This window comes from Ascidia mentula, chromosome 3 (assembly GCF_947561715.1).
Source record: "Ascidia mentula chromosome 3, kaAscMent1.1, whole genome shotgun sequence".
Classification (NCBI taxonomy): domain Eukaryota; kingdom Metazoa; phylum Chordata; class Ascidiacea; order Phlebobranchia; family Ascidiidae; genus Ascidia; species Ascidia mentula.
Window position 1 is genome coordinate 15,189,028 of NC_138568.1, and position 15,193 is coordinate 15,204,220.

At 38.3% G+C, this 15,193-nt stretch overlaps 1 protein-coding gene across 1 annotated transcript; it reads left to right on the top strand.

The window, feature by feature from the left end:
• The first annotated feature begins 251 nt into the window (after window positions 1–251).
• On the top strand, window positions 252–4,620 carry LOC145895723 (short transient receptor potential channel 4-like). The gene is made up of 11 exons (XM_082984509.1): window positions 252–960; window positions 1,168–1,216; window positions 1,278–1,485; window positions 1,664–1,879; window positions 2,032–2,133; window positions 2,238–2,381; window positions 2,439–2,669; window positions 2,729–2,876; window positions 2,953–3,066; window positions 3,141–3,309; window positions 3,804–4,620. The coding sequence occupies exons 1-11, from the start codon at window positions 252–254 to the stop codon at window positions 4,618–4,620; spliced, it is 2,907 nt and encodes a 968-aa protein (XP_082840635.1).
• Window positions 4,621–15,193: the final 10,573 nt, after the last annotated feature.

Genomic DNA, 15,193 nt, shown 5'->3' on the forward strand with positions numbered 1-15,193 from the left:
AGAAATTCGTTTCGCTCAAACTTCTTTTGAAAAGCGGATTAAAAAAGAAAAGGTATAAATGATCACTTCAGAAATTATTGCTGTTGAACTATTTGGAAGGTCGTAAAAACGTGGAAAACAAATATTTTAAATTTCAAGTGGACGAAAGCTTTTGAGTTAATTTTACACCTAGCGATATTGTGTTTACAGGTTTGTAAAAAAAATACATGAACGATCTAAATCAGTTTTACAGTTAAAATTGCCACAAAAACATGAACCCATTATACCAATGCTCTCCAAATCCAACCGAAATTCATGAATCGTCACCCCCAAAAAATTCCGAACGGACTCCCAAGTACGCGATTTCTCCAAGTACTGTCGAAATTAATCAACCGCCAAGACCAGCAATACCGCGAATTCCTCCGAAGTATCTAATTCCTCTGGGTTCGGACGACGAGTCTTTAAAGCTATCCTCTGACGACGAGTCTATACCGCTATCCTCTGACGAAGATTCTGTACCGCTATCCCCCGGAAAACCGCCAAGACGAGCAATACCGCGAATTCCTCCGAAGTATCTAATTCCTCTGGGTTCGGACGACGAGTCTTTAAAGCTATCCTCTGACGACGAGTCTATACCGCTATCCTCTGACGAAGATTCTGTACCGCTATCCCCCGAAAAACCGCCAAGACGAGCAATACCGCGAATGCCTTCCGATTACGATAGTCCTCCTGACGAATATGATTTACCGCTATCCCCGGAAAACCCGGAAAGGATACCCATGAACGAACGTTCTTCAAGCACTGCGGAAATTCATGAACCGCCAATACCAACAGGACCTCGAATGTTTCTTATATACGATCGTTCTTCAAGCACTGCGGAAATTCATAAACCACCATCCCCAGTACACCCTACAAGGATCCCCAAGAACGAAAGTTCTCCAAGTCCTTTCGAAATTCACGAACCGCAAATCCTTAAACCAGGTACGAGCATTTCGGGTTTGTTTGTTTTATTAATTGGCAAATCATCATCACAAAAACCATGGATTTTGAAATAGAGCATGCGTGCTTAATGCTTTGACCTAAACCAACTATGCATTTACTTGTCTGTTTTAATCAAAACCAGACTCGATCCTATAGTGTTTTTGGGAGGCAACAATTGTATTAAAACTATTTTTTGTTACTCTGCAGCTTCCAGTGAGAACGACGAAAAATACGAAGAAACAACTAGAATGGAAGAGTAAGTGAAAACATTATTCCACAATATAGCTTTTTTATTTGGAAGAGTTTTGCATCTTCAGAATAAACAATCAATACATTGCGGATGTGAAAGCAGATCGACTAAATGTTGTAACCAATACACGAGGAGAAGATAATTTTATTTATCTATTGCCTGGAAGAAATCTAATTCCCGATATAAATTACACTGATCAAGAAGGACGGACGGCCCTTAGAATTGCCATCAACAACCGATCAGTCAAAGCTTGCAAACTTCTTCTGGAAATGCAGGTTTGAATTGGACATAAGTTACATACATAAATCACACACACACACAAAAATACACACAATTTATGTAGAATTGCTGCGCCATAACCCTCTAAAAGTCTCTCAATGAGTGCGTTTTTTTCAACAACGAAAAAAACAAACACAAAAGTACAAACGTAAAGATTTGTTTTGTCTTAAACAGGTAAATTTAGAGTGGTCACTTTTACATGCGATCAAGCAAGATTTCGTGGAAGGCGTTGAATTAATTCTGGAATCTGAATACCAACGCGGTATTCAGACTCCCACACTTCCATCGAGCGATTATTACTTTCCTGGATTCGGTCCGGTTGTCCTTGCTGCACATTGTAACAAGTACGACATTCTGAAACTATTGATTGAGCATGGATATAAACTGGAGGTAGGAGCTGCGTGCCATACAGTCTACACAATAGATTATTTGTAAAGCTTACATGAGTTGCGACATCGCGAAACCCAATTCTGTTTCGAGATTGTTTCTAACCTTTCTTTTATTAAAAAAACATTACAAATGACATTTATTATTTGACACAGGAAAAATGCACATATGACGGGGTTTTCTGGGAGTCAGCAAATGATAGGAAAATAATGTGTCAAGCAAAATCAAGCCCAGCCTATACTACAGTACTCGCTGAGGTAATATAAAGTAATTGAAAAGAAAGCATTAAACAAAGTTATGGTACACTTTGTTGGCGATACAATACCGTTCATACGTTTACTGTTTTGGCTGGATTTGATAGAAGTTTGGTATTGATCCATTCCAACATTCCATGGATTTGATAACAACAATACGAGAAAATGCCAAAATGGAACCAGCACACAGTCAGTTTTATGCCGAGTTAGAACGTGAAGTTGAAAGTTATATGTGCGCTCTTTTAGATGAGGTAATCTGCAATTAAGGTCCGTATATAAAAAAAAACATAAAACCGATGTTTGCCCAGATTCGCTCGTCTGATGGTCTGCTCTGCCTTTTTCAATGTGAGGTCGCAAACCTGGACACATCAAAACCCATACAACGATTGGGAAGAGTTGTCAAAGAGTTCGACGATATTGAAATTCGCCAGGATGGAAGTAAACAAAATGATAATGCGAAGTCACGTAAAAAGATGCAAATTCTTGACCGTTCCGTCGACATGCGGTTATTAAATTTCCTAACTCATAGCAACACACAGGTTTGTAATCAATTCCATCCTAGGTCTATTTTTAGTGTAATTGCAAATCATTTATCCAGCAATGCATCGATTACATGAACTACAAGGGGGCAAGGTACATGCACCAAGGAAATATGATTAAATGGATTTTAATCAACTTTTTCGTCGGATTGCTTTTTCCTTTTCTGTCTCTGTTTTATTTGACCATCCCAAATATTTGGATTGGAAGTAAGCAGTTCCCATTTTAGTCCCGATGTGAACAACTATATTTTGTAATACTCGATCCTTTTGGAAACTATTACAGAGCTTATAAAACAACCAGCAGTAGCATTTGCTTGTCACCTTTTTTCGGATTTATCCTTTGTTGTTTTGGTGGTCATCAACGTCGCAAGACGATCTGTTGAAAACGATTATCTAGGTATGCCGAGGAAACTGCACACACCTCCAAATTGTCGCTTTTACGATCAGTTTGAACGTGGTTAAAACTTTTAGGATCTCCTCCTACACCAGTTCAATGGTTGATGCTCTTGTGGATATTCGGAAAATGGAGTCAAGAATTTGTTGAATTAAAAATCCATGGGCCTTCCAAATACTTCTCGGACTGGTGGAATATAAATGATATCACACAACTTACATTGCTAAGCACCAGCGCCATACTAAGGTAAGTTTGCTATGAATTTACTTACACCGAAGTGCGACGACAGAAGAGCAATGACAAACCATTGCACTTAATTCAAGATATAAACCAGTGACATAATTACTGGTACACAGCCATTTAATGCTATACAATTTTCTTCAACGTAAACAATCGTGTTAAGAAATTGCAGGCGTTATTTCGGTCGCCTGAACTTAATTACCAGATGTTGAAAAATATTATATGGCTCTCACGAAAATACAATTAAAAATATTTAGCTTTCATGACTCTCCTAAATCAAAAAGGTTCCCTACCACTGCTATACAGCATAACTGTGCATTTTCGGTTTAAAACCGACATTCCTTTGCGAAAATCGCTGTTGGTTTTTTGACAAAGTTGATTACGAATACAATTTATTCCCTTCTATGAACGCATAAGGCGTGTAATTCAGCAAGTTGCACACCTTTTAGTTATTTAGTTGACTGTCCAAAATAATCTTTAAATCCTTTCATTTTAAACAGGGCAGTGGATTTTTTTCAACACAACAATAATGTAATCAAAACACCGAGATACGAATGGAAACCAAACGAATTTAAACTTATTTCAGAAGCTCTGCTTTCTTGGGCTTATATCTTTGTGTGTCTCCGTGTTTTTAATTCGATCAGAACAATTCGTAGACTTGGCCCCCTGCAATTGTCGTTAGCCAGAATGGTAACCAACATCCTCGAATTCCTTTTTATATTCGCACTTGTCGTGGTTGCTTTTGCTCTAAGTCTCAGTGAGTTGTATTGGTATTATGGCACAAATCCTGGCAGACAACTGCTTTGTGTTTCAAATAATTCTACTGCTTCGAATTGTAACAACCGTGTTCTGTTTACTGATATCGGCAGTTCACTATGGTCACTGTATTGGACAATTTTTGGCTACCTTGACTTGTCTCTTATATCGCTTTCTGGAAAACACTTCGTAACTGAAGGGTTCGCTTGGTCGCTTGTGACTGTATATCACGTTGTTGTTCTCATTGTTTTGATCAACATGTTGATTGCCATGATGTCGCGAAGTTACGAACAGACGAGCGCCAACGCTGAAGTGGAATGGAAACTTCACCGGACGGCAGTTTGGCTTCGATTTATTCGAAGGGAAAACGTTCTTCCTCCACCAATGAACATGATTCCGAACATTCTTCAACTGGTAAAATGGATCAGGGGAAAGTACCTTAAAACCAAGAAAGTACATCAAGTAAACAACAATGCAAATGTAAATCACCAAGGATCGAGAAAATACGTCATCAAGGTTATTCTGGAAAGATATAAATACAACAAAGGACTTGCAAAATAGGTGAATGTTTGTATTACCAACATACGCTCAACGTGACCGTACACACTATATCAAACACATTCGCCGAGCATTTTTTGAGATGTTTGAAATTGTCAAGTTCATTTTGTTGAAATTTTTTTTCATGTGTGACATTTACCCTATTATGTTAAATATCCTTATTACTTTTGTAACAGTTTCTGGTCAACCTTGTATTCAATACAAAATCTCTCTCCTGGCAACAATATTTATATGTAACTTATCAACATCCTTTAATATTGTTATTGTCGAAGAGACTATTCTCATTGAAAACGTGCTTGGCAACATCATTAGTAATGAACTTTATAAAATACCTTTACGTAGTACAACAACATAAATGGTATACCAGCATATGTGCCCTATTTTTACATATTTGACAGTGTAGACACACTCAAACAGCGTTTGAGAAAAAAACGTTATTAGGTTTAATCTTCTCAGCCGATGTATCTACTTCAATATGTACTGCTCAGGAGTGAGTATGTAGACGATGCCTTACAGCGTGATGGTTACATTCGGCAGTGTGGGAATCATTTACCTGGAATTCACATCAATTTGATTAGAGTTTATGCAGATCTACAGATTTCAGCACTAAGTTTCGCATTTTAAGAAGAAAAGAAATGTATCGTTGCCACAAATTAAAATATTGAAATTTTAACGTCAAACGAAGTTTTTGTTGGTTTACAAAGTGACCAAAAAATCAGTATAGGGCACCCAACAGACCGCAGGGTACCACAAAGTGGAAATTAGTGTGCCCGCTATTGTAACAGCTAGCACAGTGCCACTGTCACCAGCTGTGTGGTGATCGAACGCAACGCTTACACGGGCGCATGTAATTAATCATGCCTTTACAAATGTACGCTTCCTTGTGTCTACCACCGCCCTCTGGTTCCCTAGTTGATACTGGCGTTTATATGTGTGCAGTTTAACTTTTTGTTTTTCTTTTACAGGTGTTATTGTTTATCAGTTTAATTTCAACTATTTTAAAACCTTGATTCCGTTTACCAATAAAAATCCCTCTAAAGGCTGCACTGATGTGACCTTGCAGGTCGAAACAGTGCGCGTACTCTCTGACATTCTCTCTCTCCCGTTCTTTCACGTCTCTGTGTTTTTTTCTGTGCTTCCGAAGTTTGATACTAAACACAAGTGACTCTGTGACTAAAAAAAAGGTAAAATGCTAGGACTTGCATAAGAAACTCACATGTGACCGCAGCACAGTGTAATATTATATACATTATAACTAACTAATCCTGTGACACAGCGTTTAAATTTTAGCCAAGCTATTCTGATCAGGGAAGACAAATTTATATTAAGCTGCGAAACCTTTCATATATCCGAGGATTGTGTGATGGACACGAAACAATCATCAACTTCATAAATAGGATCTTCGGCATTTAATCCTTGGAAGTCGTTTCTGAAATTGCTGAGCTGGGAACAAGTAAAATCCATTGTCTAAGTTTCTGCTTGCTCTCGAGTTTTTATTGTTGATAGTAATCAGTGAGCTTCAAGTAACTTCGCTGATCGTCAACCTGAAACCGAAAGTGAAAATTAGCTTTTCATATGAACAAGGTTCGGTTACAATACCGGCCATTCGCGCTGCTAACATGTTTTCTTGTTTAGCTACATTAGGTAATTCATTTACTAAAATTCGCCATTGGTAAACTTCCGGAAAGAGTGCTATTGCTTTGTGTGAATGTCTCTCGTGTAACAACACAAATTTGCATAAATCACTGACGAAACTCAAATGAAATGAATTTAAATTCTGTGTATTTTGTCCCCCAAAACAACTAGACATATGAACGATTCACTAATGAAACAAAATCACATAGACACGGATAAAACCATCAAGGTTATCAACAAAGCTACGTATCGTGGCTACAGTGCAAGTAATTGCGAATATACTTTAACGTTTAATGAAGCTATCCTATCGGGGACACAGTTATTGCTAATATTCTCTAAAGTTTAATATAGCTACATATCGTGGACACAGTGCCAGGTGTATGCTATCTCAGATCACATACGTTTGTAAAAGTACAAAACTTAAACTACTTACTACTGTGCCCAAACAAAGAAATATGAAGCGAAGTCGGAGTCAATTACCGTTAATAAACGTTAGCAAATTTAATTAGCCATTGGGTTTTGAACTTTCCCAACCAACACATTTTTCATAGCAGTGTGTTTTAAATGATATGTAGCCAGCTATTATGCTTTTTTACGTTTATACATCTTCTAAATTATAATTTGATAATTCATTGACACCTCGCAGTCCGGCTGTGGATATTTTGCTAACGATTACGTCACTGTAAGCTAAAGTAACACAAGCGCGTGGTAATCGTAGTGTAAACACATGGGATTTACATGGGGTAAAGTTTTATTTCGCACGACGTCTCACGGTTAACTGACATAACGGAAGTCGGAGAAGAACGTGACGTGCGTGCGTTGTTTACGCGGAACTTAAAGTGTATGAGATCAAAACTTTTTAGTATTAGAACATGCTTTCCTAACACAGAGTTTTAGTTCTGGTTGGTCAGTAATGGCATTTTATGTTGTCATTAAACTCAATGCTGTTAGTGATTACGCTTTGGTTGTAACAGTTATTCTTTCTGTAATTAGAGCTTTAGTGATAGTTCTACAAAAATATTGCTCTCATTTTTGTTGGAATTTTATTTGTTGCAGCTTTTTGTTATGATCGTTTTGTTGTTAGAGCTTCGGGTGTTATCTTTGCTGCTGTTGAAAATCAAAATTAAGTTGTAGTCATTGCCCTTAACACTGTTGAAACTTTAGATGTTACTGTTGTCATTTTCAAATGTAGTTGTTACCCCAGTTGTTGTCAGTGGTTCGTTTAAAAACTGAAAATGGGTTGTGAGTACCAGGTGTCATAATGAATTATGAATCTGTCGTTCTTCTGGTGAAAAACAGTTTGTGTTGCAAATGTCCAATATTCAATTTCTGGAGAAAATTTTATGTCTGTCAAAAGCAACATCAAGAGTAATCCATATATCACTACGCATAACAAAACTACTGTTGTTTAAGTGGTACAAATACACATAATAGCTGAGTAAAACTTTTAAATCAATCTTTCAGACAGCTCTTTTAAAGATGTTTTTATTTTTGTCAGAAAAATATATTTCGCCCTGAAAAGGGCATCATCAGTTTCTGCAAAGTGTACAAAACAGCGTAAAATAACGAAGTAGAAGTCTGCCACATAAAGGAAAGTACCTTGATAAAAATTAAAAAAAATTAAAAAAATTAAAAATTAGATAATGCAAATAAAAACCTGGATATGTAAGAAAAGAACTAGTAACTGACTGCCAGTATAATTCCAACAAAAAATATGTCGCCCAAAACCTGACAAAACTCGCGAGCAAGTCCAACATCTGAATGTACACGTCACACGATATACGACGCCAAAAAATGCAACGAACCGTAAAGAGGAAAAAACACTACAAAGAAGGGAACACGAGGTTCGAACTTTTGAGCCTTTAGGCGGACAATGATTGTTGGCAGTGCCACACAATCGTGACGACATAAAACGCTACAGCAAAACACGAAGAGCAATTGAAAACAAACAAGGCACATTGCAAATATACTATTTGCATACAGGTGTGATCATACTCTGCACGTTGATCTGTGCCCGTGTCCTATGCAACCACATATCCTCATATATATCCAAATTCTCTGCAGACGGTTTGTGCACGAATGTCACACTGTAACAGCGTGATAATGAGGGTTTCTGGTGGAAAAGATGAGTATGCTTTGTTTTGAAGTGGTTGCCTAATGCTGTGGCGTCATTATTCGGTAGGCATTGAAACTTATTCCACGTGGATCTGTGCATATTCCATCGTGTGGAGAAGCGGTTTTTTGTCTGACCAACGTACTGAGCCCCACATTCTTTACATGACGCCACGTAAATACCGAAGTCGCGACAGGTTAGCCGCTGATGTAACTTGATTGTACCTGTGGGGGTGCACAGAACGTCGGATGTTTTTACCATTGACTCGTGTTGGCCATAGTGGCCACACAAAGCGCAATGACCACACGGAGCAGATTGGCCACTCTCTGAATGTTTTGTTTGATGCGCTATGTTTCTGTATTTGCACAGTTGCTGTGAAATAGTTTGCCCTCTTCTATAAACAATAGTTGCATTGTTCTGTAGATGCATTTCCTTGGGCGACAGTCTTAGAATGTTTGGGAAAACCGTGGCCCAAATGAGTTTGCGCGACTTCGTTGCCTTGTCCACCGTTTTTTCACAGAAAAATCTGGATTTCCATTTACTGGCTGTGGCTAAGACATCTCGCGTCATCTTGGCGGGGAAGCCTGATTTGTGTGCTTTGTCGTGTAGCGACTTTAATGCATCTATGTAGTCCTCGTCATGTTCATTTAACCGGCGCATACGTATAGCTTCTGAGAAGACGATGGATTTAAATACGTGCACTGGATGATGTGAACGTCCATTCAAGAAGCACCGATCAAGGGCAGTAGGTTTTATGTAGTTAGTGGTTTTAAAACCTGCCATTGACGCCGGATCAGATACATGGCACAAATCAAGGAATTCCACACAGGAAGGTTGTTCAGCAGTAGTGGCCTGTCGGAAAGTTAGCTGTAACCCAGCTAGTGCAAAACACTGAGCCAATTTATGTCGTATGGCAGTAGTAGTTGTAGCACCAAACGATACCCAAACAATATCATCAATAAATCGCCTAAAAATTTGGGCCTTTGCAATTTCAGTGGCTGCTCCGCAGACTATGTAATGTACAGCAATGTTGGCTATAGATACAGAGTTGTTTTCACCAGTTACGATGCCTTCTTTCTGTTTGTAAAAGTGGTCTGCATTACGCAGTAAGGCATTGTTTATGCAAAACATTGATAATTCAATTAGGGTATTTCTTGCCTGTGTGTTGAAGTTAGAGTGTCCTTTCAATGCCGCTTTCAATGATTGAGATATAATGGCCCTGGGGAGATTCGGATACAAAGCTTTCACATCACCCGCTACAATATACAGTTCGTGGTGCCGTGAAGTAATGTTGATGTGTTGGGCATTGGATTGCTTCCAGTGATGGAGCTCCTCAAGATATTGCTTACTGTCTCTGCAATATTCATTGATGGTCGCCTTGCAATAGAGCACACTAACTGGATTCAGGATGCTTTCAAGAAACGCAGTAATTCTTGAGGTTATGGTGTTACTGGAAGCCTGGACTAGTCTTACCGGTATATCTTCAATTTTGCAGTGTAGCAATTCCTCGGGGCTAAGTTTATGTGTCTTGAATAGGGGATAGGCGTATCCAGGGTCACTACACGAAAAGAACTTTGCTGTGGGGCCGGAGACATGTCGATAGACCGCCCCGTGCTGTTTAATTCCAGCCGTATTGAAAAGCATTTTATCGCTCAGTGCCCCAAGCTTGTGTAGCTTGATGAGTAGGTCATCGCAGGTGTGTTTTATAGCCTTTATACGCTCGCCTACATTAGCAGGAGTCAGCGTCAACATGTCGAAAGAAGAGAATTGATTCGACATTACGGTGATGTAGTCTTGGAAATTGAGTACGATAATTTTGCCATCTTTATCTGCTCTGCATATAGTTATTTTATTTTCCCTGGTCAGTTTAACTAATTTGTGCAAGCTCTTCCTGAGGTGTTCAGGTAGGTTGTTATGTTTAACAAATAGACTCCTGGCAGCTCTTTCCATGTTGCGAACCTTTGCGAATACCAAACTTGCATAAGTTTGAACCTCTTCACTTAGTTCACTTTTTTCAGGTCGGTTCAGCTTGGGTATCTTAAGTTTTGTAGGAATTGTGTCTTCCATTTCCCCATCGTCTTCGTACAAACTTTGCCACTCCACTCGCCGGATATGTCTGATGACATTAACCCATTCAGTGTGTTGTGTGATTTCGTTCCACTTCGGCGTAGGTACAAAATTTAGGCCAAGCATCAGAAGAGTTTTGTCATGTGATTCCAAAGCAAAATTTGATTTGTTCAGAATCATGCGGTCTGCCCGATCTTTGAATTGTTTATTGAAATGTTTTTGTTGGCGTAGCTTGAACCTTATTTTGCTCTTTTTGTTCTTGGAGGTATTTGATTTCCCACAATTTCTGGGTGCAACATTATAGCGGTTTGCTTGTTTCAATGCAAGCCAATTGTACCGGTCAATAAATTTGTATTTGACAGTCATGTTGTATTTAGAAAGGTACCTTCTTGAGTATTCTGGCAAATCCCGCCAATCGCGACGAAAGTTGTCACGTCGTTGATTGTGATAAGAGTGTAACTGCTTAGAAATTTTACGGGATTGTTGTATCAAAAGTAAGTCTAAGTCGATGCCCTTCCGATAGTTCGAAGGAAGCAGCAAATTGCACCGCAAGCATCTTCTTAAAAACTTTATTTTGGCTTGTGTATACACTTTTTTTGTAGTTCTCCATTACAGTTACTAGTTCTTTTCTTACATATCCAGGTTTTTATTTGCATTATCTAATTTTTAATTTTTTTAATTTTTTTTAATTTTTATCAAGGTACTTTCCTTTATGTGGCAGACTTCTACTTCGTTATTTTACGCTGTTTTGTACACTTTGCAGAAACTGATGATGCCCTTTTCAGGGCGAAATATATTTTTCTGACAAAAATAAAAACATCTTTAAAAGAGCTGTCTGAAAGATTGATTTAAAAGTTTTACTCAGCTACTACAGATACGGTATCGATCGACAGCCCACCAGGGTGGCTTGGTTCACCGATCCGGTGTTGTTTATTGTTTTTTCATCGGCAAATACACATAATTTACTTTTAGCTGGGTATTATTTTACACAACTGCTGCAGGCAGAAAATTTTCTTTAGTGAACATTTGCAGCTATATTTAGGTTTGTTGAAGATACTGTTTAACGTACTGTATGGGATGTATTCGAGATTTCTGCCAATAATTCTTCTTGGATTTTGTTGCAGGTGTTTGTTTGTCATGTATTCAAACTGTTTACCAGCAAACCGGACTAGAAAGCAAAAATACAGTGAGAAGACTTTTTCACAGGCTTTTCGCAATGCTCTCAAATCCAACGCATTCTTGTGACGTCATGAAGAAACACGCTGTCGGGGTTTCTGGGTGACTGCGATGCGACCAAACGTAACGAATGAGATTGTGCTGTGCATTTAAATACAGCAAATAACTCGCGACTTCTTTCCAAAATGCGAGGTGGAAACGCGGCATTAAATTGAAATTAAACACAATTTTAAGTTGAGTTTACCCACCCGAAAATTGTTTTTGTGGTAAATGATACAGGAAAACAAATTGACTGTTTGGGCATTTGTAGGTTCCATTGCCGGAACTCAAACAACACAAAAAGTTATTTGGTTCGTTTTTACCAATGTTTGGTCAAATACGTTTACTCAAGGTCGCATTTTGTTGCATGCAGTTTTAATGCTACCTATCGTGGACACAGTGCAAGGTATAGCTAGTCTACTCAAACGCTTTAACAAAGTAACCTATTGCGGTTACAGTGCAAGGCACATAATACCTCTGACCTTCACAAAGGCTACCTATCGTGGACACAGTGCAAGGTATAGCTAATCAACTCTAACGAAGTGCAAGGTATAGCCAGGAAAATGTGAATCGAAGTGGGGGTCAATAAACGTCAATGAACGATAAAATCAAGTCTATTTAGCCATTGGTTTTTAAACTTTCCCAACCAACACATGCACTTTTGATAGCAGTGTGTTTTAAATGATATGTAGCCAGCTATTTTGCTTTTTGACGTTTATACATCTTCAAAGATTTTAGTTTGATAATTCATTGACACCTAGCAGTCTGGCTGTGGTTAATTTTGCGAACGATTACGTCACGGTAATCTAAAGGAACACAAGCGCGTGGTAATCGTAGTGTAAACAGAAAAGAATTGCATGCGGCAAAGCTTTGCTTCGCTCGACGTCTCACCGTTAACTGACATAACGGAAGTCAGTGATTAACGTTGCGCGGGAGCGTTGTTTCGCACTTAAAGTGTATGGAAGTAACAACAACTTTTTAATATTGGAACATGCCTTCTTAACCTAGAGTTTTAGTTCTTGTTGGTCATTGGTGGAATTTTATGTTGTTGGTTCCCCAGATTTAGTCATTACTCTCGTTGCTGTTGGTGATCAAGCTTTGGTTGAAGTGGTCACTCATTCAGTTATTGGAGCTTCAGTGATAGTCGTTATATATTTTGTTGTTGGAGTTTCATTTCTAAATATTACTCTGATTATTGTTGGAATTTCAGATGTTAGAGCTTTTTGTGGTGGTCGTTTTGTTGTTGGAGCTTCAGATGTAGTCGTTGCTGCTGTTGTAAACTGAGATTTAGATGTAGTCATAACCATTAATGCTGTTGAAACAATAGTTGTTACTGTTGTCATTTTTCAATGTAGTTGTCACCCCAGTTGTTGTCAGTGGTTCGTTTATCGTCGATTCTGTTGTCGTTATTGTTGGAGGCTTAACTTTTGGTATTCTTTGTTGTTTGATTTCTTTACAATCGTTGTTTCACCAGGATTTGTAGTTGCAAACAATTTATGGAGTGTGGAACATCCTGTAGTTGTCAAGAATGTTATTGTTTTTTTGCTTTGGGCCACTGGTTTATTGGTAGTTTATTGCAATCGTTTGTGTAGCAATGTCCAATATTCAACTTGTGGAAAACATGTTATGTCTGTCGAAACTAACGTCAAGAGATCTCATATATCGCTACGCATAACAAAACTACTGTTGTTTAAGTGGTACAAATACGCATAATTTACTTTTAATTGGGTATTATTTTACACAACTGCTGCGTGCAGACAATTTCCTTTAGTGAACATTTGCAGCTATATTTAGGTTTGTTGAAGATAGTGTTATAACGTACTGTATGGGACGTATTCGAGATTTCTGTCAATAATTCTTCTTGGATTTTGGTGCAGGTGTTTGTTTGTCATGTATTCAAACTGTTTACCAGCAAACCGGACTAGAAAGCAAAAATACAGTGAGAAGACTTTTTCACAGACTTTGCGCAATGCTCTAGAATCCAACACATTCTTGTGACGTCATGAGGAAACACGTTGTCGGGATTTCTGGGTGACTGCGATACGAACAAGCGTGACGAATGAGACAGGCTTCGTATCCACAGTTTGTGCTGTGCATTTAAAAACAGCAAATAACTCGCGACTGCTTTCCAAAATGTGAGATGGAATCGCGGCATTATATTGAAATTAAACACAATTATAAGATAAGTTTACCCACCGGAAAATTGTTTGTGTAGTAAATGATACAGGATAACAAATTGACTGTATGGGCATTTGTAGGTTCCATTGCCGGAACTCAAACATCAAATAAAGTTATTTTGTTCGTTTTTAACAATGTTTGGTCAAATACGTTTACTCAAGGTCGCATTTCGTTGCATGCAGTTTTGAAGCTACCTCCCGTGGACAAAGTGCAAGGTATAGCTAATGCACTCTAACGCTTTAATAAAGCTACCTAACATGGACGCTATGCAAGGTATAGCCAATCGACTCTAACGTTTTAAGAAAGCTACCTATCGTGGAAGAGTGAAAGGTGTAGTGAATATACTTCAACGTTTAACAAAGTTACCTATCGTCGATGCTGTGCAAGGTATAGCTAATCTACTCTAACCATTCAACAAAGTAACCTATTGTGGTTACAGTGCAAGGTATATACTATATCTGACCTTTAACAAGGCTACCTATCGTGGACACAGTGCAAGGTATAGCTAATCTACTCAAACGCAGTGCAAGGTATAGCCAGAAAAATTTGAAACGAAGTGGGGGTCAATAAACGTTAATAAACGATAACATCAAGTTTAATTAGCCATTGGGTTTTGAACATTCCCAACCAACACACTTTTGATAGCTGTGTGTTTTAAATGATGTGTAGCCAGCTATTAAACTTTTCCACGTTTATACATCTTCTAAATTTTTAGTTCGATAATTCATTGACACCTCACAGTCTGGCTGTGGTTAATTTTGCTAACGATTACGTCACTGTAAGCTAAAGGAACACAAGCGCGTGGTAATCGTAGTGCAAAAAGTATAGAATTGCCTGGGGGTAAAGCTTTGCTTCGTACGACGTCTCACGGTTAACTGACATAACGGAAGTCAGTGTTAACGTGACATGCGACCGTTATTTACGCACTTAAAGTGTATGGGAGTAACAACAACTTTTTAATATTGGAACATGCCTTCTTAAAGCGGAGTTTTAGTTCTTGTTGGTCATTGGTGGAATTTTATGTTGTTGGTTCCCCAGATTTAGTCATTACTCTCGTTGATGTTGGTGATCTAGCTTTGGTTGAAGTGGTCACTCTTTCAGTTATTGGAGCTTTAGTAATAGTCATTAGTTGTGGCTGTTGTTGTTCTTATTTGTAGTTGTTACTTTTGTTATTGGTAGTGTTGGAGGCTTAACTTTTAGCATTCTTTGTTGTTTGATTTGTCTACAATCGTTGTTTTACCAGGATTTGTATTTGTAAATATTTTGTAGAATGTGGAACATCCTGTAGTTGTCAAGAATGTTATTGTTTTTTGCTTTTGGCCACTGGTTTATTTGTTGTTTATTGCAATCGTTTGTGTAGCAATGTCC

What these genes read in the sequence shown, in the direction of transcription:
- LOC145895723 (XM_082984509.1), top strand. Translation starts at nt 252, where the DNA reads ATGAACCCATTATACCAATGCTCTCCAAATCCAACCGAAATTCATGAA. An exon ending in ATACTACAGTACTCGCTGAG is followed by an intron (nt 2,134 to 2,237) that starts GTAATATAAAGT and finishes TGGATTTGATAG; the next exon opens with AAGTTTGGTATTGATCCATT. An exon ending in CCCAAATATTTGGATTGGAA is followed by an intron (nt 2,877 to 2,952) that starts GTAAGCAGTTCC and finishes AAACTATTACAG; the next exon opens with AGCTTATAAAACAACCAGCA.